This window comes from Episyrphus balteatus, chromosome 3, assembly GCF_945859705.1.
Source record: "Episyrphus balteatus chromosome 3, idEpiBalt1.1, whole genome shotgun sequence".
NCBI lineage: Eukaryota > Metazoa > Arthropoda > Insecta > Diptera > Syrphidae > Episyrphus > Episyrphus balteatus.
Genome location: NC_079136.1, coordinates 82,543,294 through 82,553,772, shown reverse-complemented (window position 1 = coordinate 82,553,772; position 10,479 = coordinate 82,543,294). Strand labels below are relative to the sequence as shown.

At 31.4% G+C, this 10,479-nt stretch overlaps 1 protein-coding gene across 1 annotated transcript; it reads right to left on the bottom strand.

The window, feature by feature from the left end:
* Positions 1–2,194: 2,194 nt before the first annotated feature.
* On the bottom strand, positions 2,195–8,828 carry LOC129917142 (cyclin-dependent kinases regulatory subunit). Its single transcript, XM_055997508.1, has 2 exons — positions 8,649–8,828; positions 2,195–2,929 (listed from the first exon to the last, which is right to left on the bottom strand). Exons 1-2 carry the CDS (start codon positions 8,705–8,707, stop codon positions 2,689–2,691), a joined length of 300 nt encoding a protein of 99 aa, XP_055853483.1. The 5' UTR covers positions 8,708–8,828; the 3' UTR covers positions 2,195–2,688.
* Positions 8,829–10,479: the final 1,651 nt, after the last annotated feature.

The following is a 10,479-nucleotide window of genomic DNA, read 5'->3' as shown; positions in this document are numbered from 1 at the left end:
TATTACATACATATCTATATCGTTAGAAAAATTGTATCACCTTTTTATGAAGGAAAATAAAAGCAAACAACTTGTGAATATTTTGGTTGTGTTGTGGGATATTTCTAATGGGCAAATACCCAATCACAAATTTTAGTTATTTCTAATTTTTTTTTGGCTTGTGTTGTTGCAAATGACTATTTTAATTCGTATTTTAAAATGAATATTTAATATTTAACTATTAAAATAGTCAAAAATAATTATTTTTAACTATTAAAAATACAAATTTTAACTTTATAAATACAATTTACAAAATAGTTATAAATGAATATTTTTCTCAGAGTCTGGCATATTGACCAATTTTTTTTTGTATACATCATTTTATCATCCCCTATTGTATTTGATGTACCTATATACTTTAATTAAACATAAGAAAAATGCGTTTTTCAACACCCCTGCAACCATCGAATGTCCTGAAATAAACCTGCCAGAAATTTGAATTATTTTGAATGAAACTAGCGTTGTTTTAGTTTTGGCCAACACTGTATGTAAATACTTACATATAATTTTTTATTTTAGATGTACGCAGGTGAAGAGAAACTGAAATAAATTTGAAATTTGCCAAATGTTTTTTGTCATTATCTCATCAAGATCAAAGAAAATCAATCAGAAAATTTCATACACAAAACGTGTTGAAAATATTTATTTAAATAAAAATAAAATTTTGAATTATCATGTTTTTAAAACAGCAGTTTTATGTCACCGTTGTTCATTTTTGTTTACAATTTTTTTTTATCTAAATGGACTATGGTGTGAATGAAATTAATACGAACGATAGATCAAATATTAAGTACACAAATACAGAAAAAAAAAATAAATTTTATTTTTGTTTGACTTTGTTTTTTAATTGTTTCCTTTTTTAAACGATTTTTTCTTTGAATATTTTTATTTAGAGCAAATAATTGGTTTTGTGTCAAAAAAGATTTTGAGATTTTAATCATCGGTCCTGTGTGGATGTGCCATGCCACTGTACACGTTTTCACTATCTTAACGCATGGAAAACTTTTCTTCTGGATTTGAAAATTTTGCAATGTTTTTTTCGAAAACGGCTATCACGATTTAGATAAAACAAATCTAGTTTAGCTTTGCGGTTGAAAAATAGTCTGCATTTTACCTTATACATAGTAACCTGCTATAATGACTTTAGCATTATTTTTTTAAAGTTATTTCTTTTTGATAAAAAAAAATGGTGGTAAAAAAATTTGTTTCCTTGAAAAAAAAAAATGTCTGTTGGGAACAGAAGACAATTGTAAGAGCTTTTTCCACAAAAACAATGGGATGCACATTGTTTTGCGAGAAAAAAATCGCGGTGAGTATACATTTTTTTTGATTTTGGTTGCATCCCACTTACTTACAATTGTCATCTGTTCCCAAGAGAAATTTTTTTTTAAAGAAAAAAAAATTTTTTTCACTACATATTTTTTGTTATCAAAAAGAATTTTTAATAATAAATAAAAGTAATCGCTTGTTGTTGTTTAGAGCATAAAATGTTTACTCAGTAAAATACTGAGTACCAATAAAACACGGCTTTTATATTCAAAATATAAAATAAAAAATTATATAATTGTTTGTTCTTTTCACATTGCACAAAGCATTCACAGTACAAATATTCCTAAGTTATAGGTCTTTTATTTGATACCAAAGCCGAAATATCAAATTTTTTAAAAACCAATAATTCGAAACCGATCAATAAATTTTCTTCAAGCTTTGTTTAAATGTGTGGATTAAAATTAATAAAATATTGTAGTCTTTAATGAATTTAGTTATATCTTGAGAGAGTGACGAACCGAACTATATATTTGGGTCACTGTGGCTTATGCGTAACTACCTTTTATTCCAGACCGTCAACATTTCTGTGTGGTACTTTTTTCATACAATTACCAATTACCTGTACCGGTATCGCATATATTTCCATTGTGACAATTCTTTTACCCTGGTCGGTTATTTAGGCTTAACACATTGTTGGCTTACAACTCTATGAGAAGAAATTGAATCAAACACTGTACTTGTCGTTCATAATAAATTAAGGGCTGAAATCCTATCTTTCAGAAAGATTTTTAAAGCCTAGTAGATACTATTGTTTAAAAATTTAATTGAATGAACAATTGTAAATGGGCTAAGAATAAATTTTGTAGCTAATAAATAAATAAAGTCATTTTGCTTCAAGCTCTTGTTGAGTGATATCAATTCATTTTATTTTTTTATCCAAATGGCTTGCAATTGAAACCGAAAAATCAAATGCAAATTGAGTCTCTTTTACAACAACAATCAAGTTACATTTGAATTTTGTATTTATGTTTTGTAATGCTTTGCATGTTATATAAATCAATCTTATTATTTATAACTATATCTTTGTCTTTTTTATAAAGCATTCCATCTTATTGATTGTATCTAAATTAAGATTAGGTTTAATATAATATATTTTATACAGAAACTTTGTTACAAAGTTTTTAAAAACTCTTAAATTATACAGTTGCACAGGCGAAAGTAAAAGTAGTCCAATTAAAAAACACTGAAGGCCAATGAAATGGCACTTAAATTATTAAAATGTGTTCTTCCTGGCTTTTATAAACATGTTTTACCAAAAATTATTCATTTATAAAGTAAAACCAAAACAATAAAAAAACTTAAGAATATCAAATGTTTTTTTTAAGCCCCCAAAATAAGGTTTGTTTGGGTCTGTTGCTCATTTGTCCTGTTGGCATTTGACGATGAGACAGGTAAGTCAGTCCTTGGCCGACGGAATAAAATGACATGGGGTTCAGGAGCGTGCATCATGTAATGAACCCATCCGGGACTCTGCTGAACACCAAGATTTCTCCACTCCGTCTCTGTCATCAAGTGAGTTTTGGGCACCAAACGTGTTAAATCCTGTGGGAGGATAACATGCCTGAAAAAAAGTTTTAATTTAGTATAAATACATCGAGCAATTGTAAAATAAAAGTAAGACCATTTTTCGATGAAATTAAAAGAACATCTGAGTTAAGGCCAGGTCTCAATGTACAAACTATCATCACAACAAGAGATAGTCCTCAGGGAGGGGTTCTTTCACCCTTGCTTTGGAGAATTGTTGTTGATTCACAACTAGAATATCTAACTTCCAAAGGTATACGCTCGATGACTAGTAATAACAGCCAGTGGGCAGTTTCAAGAAACTCTTTGCGATATTATTCAAGGAGGATTGAAAAGCATTTGGAGATTGTGCCTATCGGCTGAACCTAACATCAATCCTACCAAGACAACAATTATACCATTTACCAAAAAAAGACTTCTTCCGCGTATGATATGAAACCTATTAGGCTAGTTGGAGAAGTAATAGAAACACAGAAGGTAGATAGTAAACTCTTCTGGAAGAAACTCGCAGAAATAACCACTGGTAAAGCTACGAAAGCCTTAATGATATGCAAAAGATTAGCAATTCATGGGGCTGCAAACCATACATCCTAAGATGGATGTACAACATTCTGGTAAGAGCTATAACACTGTGCAAGTCGAAATTCTTGACAGGCGCGCGAATAACTGTTTCGCCATATTTCGGACCCGAGAAATCCATTGGCATCATTAGTTTTTCGATTTATCGGTACGACTTCGAACAAAATTTTTTTTTTAAGTTTTTTCAATTATTTTGAGAATTTTCCACTGTTTTTAGTCATTTTTCAATCAAAAACATTGTTTATATTGCTAATAATTCTGCTCAAACGTTATTTTCTACCAGTAGAAAGACATTGTAAACAATTTTGAACAATTTATTTGAAAGTTTAGTGATTTTTTTTGAAAAAATTTAAAAAAAATCGAAATTTTTTACATTGTTATCGTTTTTTTCGCTGTTTTTGTTCTCTTTTGCACAAATACATAGCATGTTTTCCATTAAAAATTAATTTAACTGTTAACTGTTGGTTAAACTTTGACATACTATCGATAGCATCGATAACAAAAAAATATCGAGTATATCGATACTTCACAAAACTATCGATAGTTTCAATACTTCCAAATTATTATACCACAAGGCTTCCGATATTATCGATAGTTTTTTCTTAAAACTATCGATACAATCGGCTATGTTAATTCGTTGTTTACATCCAATGTCAAACGAAAACTTAACTTGTAGTTCAAATTGTGTTTAATTAATTTCAAAGCTATCGATAATATCGGTAGCCTTGTGGTAAAATAATTTGGAAGTATTGAAACTATCGATAGTTTTGTGAAGTATCGATATACTCGATTTTTTTTGTTATCGATGCTATCGATAGTATGTCAAAGTTTAACCAACACTAAATTAACAGTTAAATTAATTTTTAATGGAAAACATGCTATGTATTTGTGCAAAAGAGAACAAAAACAGCGAAAAAACGATAACAATGTAAAAAATTTCGATTTTTTAAAAAAAAATTCAAAAAAAATCACTAAACTTTGAAATAAATTGTTCAAAATTGTTTACAATGTAGCAAATAACGTTTGAGCAGAATTATTAGCAATATAAACATTATTTTTGATTGAAAAATGACTAAAAACAGTGGAAAATTCTCAAAATAATTGAAAAAACTTTCAAAAAAAAATTTGTTCGAAGTCGTACCGATAAATCGAAAAACTAATGATGCCAATGGATTTCTCGGGTCCGAAATAGGGCGAAACAGTTAATCGCGCGCCTGTCTCAAAAATTTTTTTCAAAAAACTTGCACAGTGTAATTACCTATAGTGCGGTAGCTTGGCACAAAAGAACCGATCTTCAACAACTAGGAAATCACTAGATAAAGTGCAAGTACTCGCATGTGTCCGTATCACCGAAGCTGTGAGAACATGCCCTACAGCAGCAATGGAGGTTATTCTAAATCTAACTTAACTTCACATAGTTATTGAAAGTGCTGCTAAGGAAGCTGTTATGAGATTTGTAAAGGAAGGAACTGGAGACTTCCCGTCCAGATCCTCAGAACTAAACTTCCTTGACTTTCCTAGAGATGGTTTGGCAAAAAACGACAACTTTGTGAAAAAGCACAATATACATTTGTTTTAAAAATTGTGTAGGTGAATCTATCAACTACTCATTTAAAGAAAATACCATCAAATGGTATACAGACGGGTCGAGAACAGTGGATGGTACAGGTGCAGGTCTAGTACCAAACTCTCCGTACCAATGGGTCAATCCCCGAGTATCTTTCAAGCTGAGGTACATTTTTCTTTTTTTCAATTTAGTTTATGGAACTTGTTATTTACAATTGACAAAAAATTAACTTATTTCTAAGATACATTGATTGATACAAAGTTTTGTTAGCACAGAGGGGGCCTAACCTTATACAATGACTAAGTTATAAAATATAAATAAATATTATACATGGATAAACTTAATTTAAAAAGTCTGCTGACTAGGTTGTCCTCGGGGTGTTCAGACCCGGATGTCCAGTTGTGGGGTTTGTTGATTTGGGTTGGTGAGGTAAATGCCATTGTAAAATGTGTAGAAATAAACCTCAAATTAAATCATCGAAACAAAAACATTGCCATTATGTCTGATAGTCAAGCTGCCCTAAAAGCACACTACGAAATCAACTCCAAGCTAGTATTGGAGTGTAAAGGAAAACTTACTTGGTAAAATAAACAAAGTTAGATAGATAGATAGATTGATAAAGATTTTATTAAAAAATTCAATTACAAAATTAATTACAAAGTGATTTACAAAATCTTAATACGTAATTTTAGTATTACAGTATTATTGACATACATTTAATGTTGTCTGTCAGGTTGGCTAAATATGTTAATATAATAATAAATATTATTAAATATAAAAATAGTAGTTATATCGTTTTTATTTATTTTTCGTTTTCGTAATTTTCATTACTTTATTATATATATTTCTAATTAACAAAATTCATTTAACAATAACTCTCTATACTTTAACCCTTTCGAACCCAAGCTATCTAAATCAATATTAAAAAATGTTTTTTTCGGTATTTTTGGTCACAAATATCACAACTAAGAAATATGAATAGCAAACAGTTTTTTTCCAAATTAATAAATAGCAAAATTAATGTGTTATTCTCATGTTGCATGTAAGTAACATGCACTGCCTATGACCACCAAAAAAAGTCGGACAACTGAGAAAATAACTTTTTATGAAACTTTAATGTATGCTACTTTAATCCATTGAAATGTTACATTAACCTTGCCTTTTGGGTAGGACAAGATTTTTTTGTTTTGATCTGTAGGGGAGGTTAATGTGAGTATACAATCCAGTTTTCGGGGTTGAAAGCCCCCCCATTTGGCCGCCATCTTGGAAAAAGGGTGTAAACTGTTTTTTATCGATATCTTGCGAACCGTAAGTCCCACAAAAAAAAATGTCAATAGCGATTTTGTAGATAATTTATTTCTCTATAATTTTGATTAAAATACTTTTTTATGTAAAATTGCAAATTAGAAAGTTATACTTGAAAATAGATGTACATTTTCAAGAAAAAATTCTTTGAAGGGCCATAGCTTTTTTTCTACAACTTTTTTTGAAAAAATATTCATGACAGTTTTTAAAGATCATTTAATTTTCAACAATTTGATGTGCTCATTTGGCAGATTTCGTTTATATAAAGCTGCTGCAATGGTCTTACAGAAAAAATGTAACAATTTATTTTCGTACTTTTATATGTTTATTTTATTTTTTTACTTTACTGTTTAGTCAGGAGGGCAATTTTCTAAAAAAAAATGTCTTACTTTTGAAAAAAAAATTACTAAATCAACGGTTACACCCATTTTAACGTGTTATATTTTTTTGTAAAGCCGAAAACCTTTTCTTTTATATTATTTTTAATTAAAAAATTTAACGACAAAAATATTTTGAACTAATTTTTTTCAAGATTTTATATAATTAAGTACTAATTAAGTTTTCAAAATTCAATGCTGTAATGTGTTTTCAAACAAAAACAGAAAACCGGATGCAAAAAAGTCTTGCCGTTTTCCAGAAATTAAAAATTGTAGAAAAAAAGCTACGGCCCTTCAAAGAATTTTTTCTTGAAAATGTGCATCTCTTTTCAAGTATAACTTTCTTATTTGCAATTTTACAGAAAAAAGTACCTTAATAAAAATTATAGAGAAATAAATTATCTACAAAATCGCTTTAGACATTTTTTTTGTGGGACGGTTCGCAAGATATCGATAAAAAACAGTTAACACCCCTTTTTCCAAGATGGCGGCCAAATGGGGAGGCTTTTAACTCCGAAAACTGGATTGTATACTCACATTAACCTCCCCTACAGATCAAAACAAAAAAATCTTGTCCTACCCAAAATGCAAGGTTCGGTCAAATTTTTGTAACATTTCAATGGACTACTTCTTCTAAGCAAAAAAAACAAAACACTTTCTGCATTAACATCATATCTTTTTTTCAAAATTATGACCATATATAAAAAAAAAATTTTTGCAAAAAAAAAAAAAATGTAAACTTCAGTCCCTTTTTCGATAAAAAAAAAAATAAAGGTATGAATTTTGACTAACTTTTTGTAATAAACCAGTAACTAGGCATTATTATCTTTCAATTAAGCCATCGAAACCTAAAAAATTGTTTAATTTAATACTTTTTACGAATTTTTAAAAATATGTTACATGAGAGTAACGCTGGGTTAGAAAGGGTTAAACAATAATTTAAATAACTGAAAAGAGATCAAAAGTTTTTGCCATTTAAAGTTTCATAGACTTCTTCAAGAGAAAGCAAAAAACATATCAGTCTAGAATAATTGCAATGCAAATTGTGCAAATACCGACTGTTTCTTTTTTTAAAGCTTTGGCGTTTATATTGAGGAGCCCTCCTCTGGCTTGGAGAACTAAGCTTACCAAATGTGAAGAATTTTCATCGACAAAGTATGGTAGGATGTTGTAATCAAGGTGAGGGTATATGTCATGGAATTGAACATTTTTAGCACTACTGATTTTATTAGTGGTTTCTGATTTTTTCAGACTTTCTAGAATATTCTCATGCAGATCGAACAAAGATGAATTAACTATACTCAGGTTACTGCAAATATCACTCCACTCGACTCCACTAAAATAAACAAAGTCACTGGGTACCTGGGCACGTTGGTGTTCAGGGGAACGAGAAGACGGACTCTTTGGCAAAACCGGGAGCAAATTCCCCTTTAATGGGACCCGAATCGTATTGTGGAATAGGTGAAAATGTTATTAAAAATGAAATAAAACTAGACGAGGAACCCAGGAGAACAAGAAACTGGGCATAACTATCAAAACTGAGACAGGTAAAAATGCTTCTCGGGAACTACGACCAAGAGCGTTTCAAATCCTGTATCAGTTTATGTAGGAATAACCCCAAGATAATCATTGGTTCCCTCAAGGGCCACTGTAAGTTAAGAAGGCACCTAAACATTTGGGGTCTAGTAAATAGTGCAACATGTAGGAATTAGGTTAGAGGAGGAGCTATAAAATGAGGAACTAACTCAGCTAGCTTAAAAGTTGGCACAATAGATCTTATAGGTCGCAGTGCATCTCCAATATCAAACAATCAAGCAAATTCCAATGCATAGTAAAAACATTGTTGATTTTGTCCATTAACTAAACATAGGTTAGGCAACAGGTTTTGATTATTTTGTTGGTTCTTTTCTTCAACTTTACAAACATACCTGTATTCGTATATATCATCAAAGTATTTTTCTGAATATTGTATTTGATCGGCTGGCATTTTGTTTCAATTTTTAATAAGTTTTTGATGAATTTTAAGAAATTTAACCATAAAAGTACAGTATTCAGTAAATAGATTTCGAGAAAAAAAAATTCCATGTCAAAAAAGACGCTGTGTTGACAGTTGGGACTTGGGAGTGATGCCAAAATACAGATATTATTAGACGTGTTCATTATTTATTCCCATTGTTCTTTTTCTTTTTTGGTCGGATTTATAAGGCCGAAACTACATTGCTCACTTTTTGAAAAAATATAAAGGCTTGGCCACACCGGAGGGTATGCGGTAGCGGTACGGGTAGAGGTAACGGTACTTGTATGAAAAAAATTCCAAACTGACATATAAACGTTCAGATGTGGAATTTTTTTCATACAAGTACCGTTACCTCTACCCGTACCGCTACCGCATACCCTCCGGTGTGGCCAAGCCTTAAATGCGGTAGCGGTACGGGTAGAGGTAACGGTACTTGTATGAAAAAAATTCCAAACTGACATATCAACGTTCAGATGTTGAATTTTTTTCATACAAATATCGTTACCGCTACCGCATACCCTCCGGTGTGGCCAATCCTTAAAACTAATTTTTTTTTCTTGCTAGAGCAGTTTCGGTCTTTGGAAAAGTGTACACAAATTGTTTTTTAGACCAAAAGCTAAGCTTTGGGTTTATTGTACAAATATATAATCCGTGGTTCTGAAACTTTTATCTTCTGGGGTTGGATTCTGTATCACGCCCTACAAACCAAACCTCAGTAGTTTAGGGGAATATACAACCACCAACAAAGTCTACTTTGAGGATGTATATGTGTTTGCTTATTTACCAAAATCTCTCCCCTCAAAAAATAGTAGTTTTGTTTCTCCTGAAGTGAAAAAGTGGGAAATTTACAAAAGTAAAAAAATTTTATTTCTTTCAAGCTCCATTTGTTTATGTAAAAAAAACTACAAAAATTGTTTTTTAAACCAAAAAATAAGCTTTCTGCATCATTATTTTTAATTTTTTGGTCGGAAAAACTATCACAAAATGAGTTTGAAAATTTTCCCTTTTTAATTTTTTGCAAAAAGTTGCCGTTGTAGTTATACCTTTAAGCCTGAACTACATTAGGTGTGTTTTTTATTACCACCGGGCTTAACTGGTTAAAAAAAACGCCTCGGGGCTTAGCGAGAAAAATTGGCAGCACTGCATACTAAATGTTCCGAAATCAGCTGACACAAAAAAATATAAAGTTGTTATATTTTTCGCTTTTGGGGCTTCTTAAAGGCTTGGCCACACCGGAGGGTACGCGGTAGCGGTACGGGTAGCGGCAAGGATATTTGTATTAAAAAAATTCCACACCCGAACGTTGATGTGTCAGTTTGGAATTTTTTCCATACAAATACCCGTACCGTTACCTATACCTCTACCGCGTACCCTCCGGTGTGGCCAAGCCTTAAAGGCTTGGCCACATTGGAGGGTATGCGGTAGCGGTACGGGTAGCGGTGAGTGTACTTGTATGAAAAAAATTCCAAACTGACACATCAACGTTCAGGTGTGGAATTTTTTTAGTACAAATATCGTTACCGCTATACCGCATACCCTCCGGTGTGGCCAAGCCTTAAAACTAAAACCATTACCGCTACCCGTACCGCTACCGCTTACCCTCCGGTGTGGCCAAGCCTTAAAGGCTTGGCCACACCGGAGGGTACGCGGTAGAGGTACGGGTAACGGTATGGGTACTTGTATGAAAAAAATTCCAAACTGACACATCAACGTTCGGGTGTGGAATTTTTTTAATACAAATA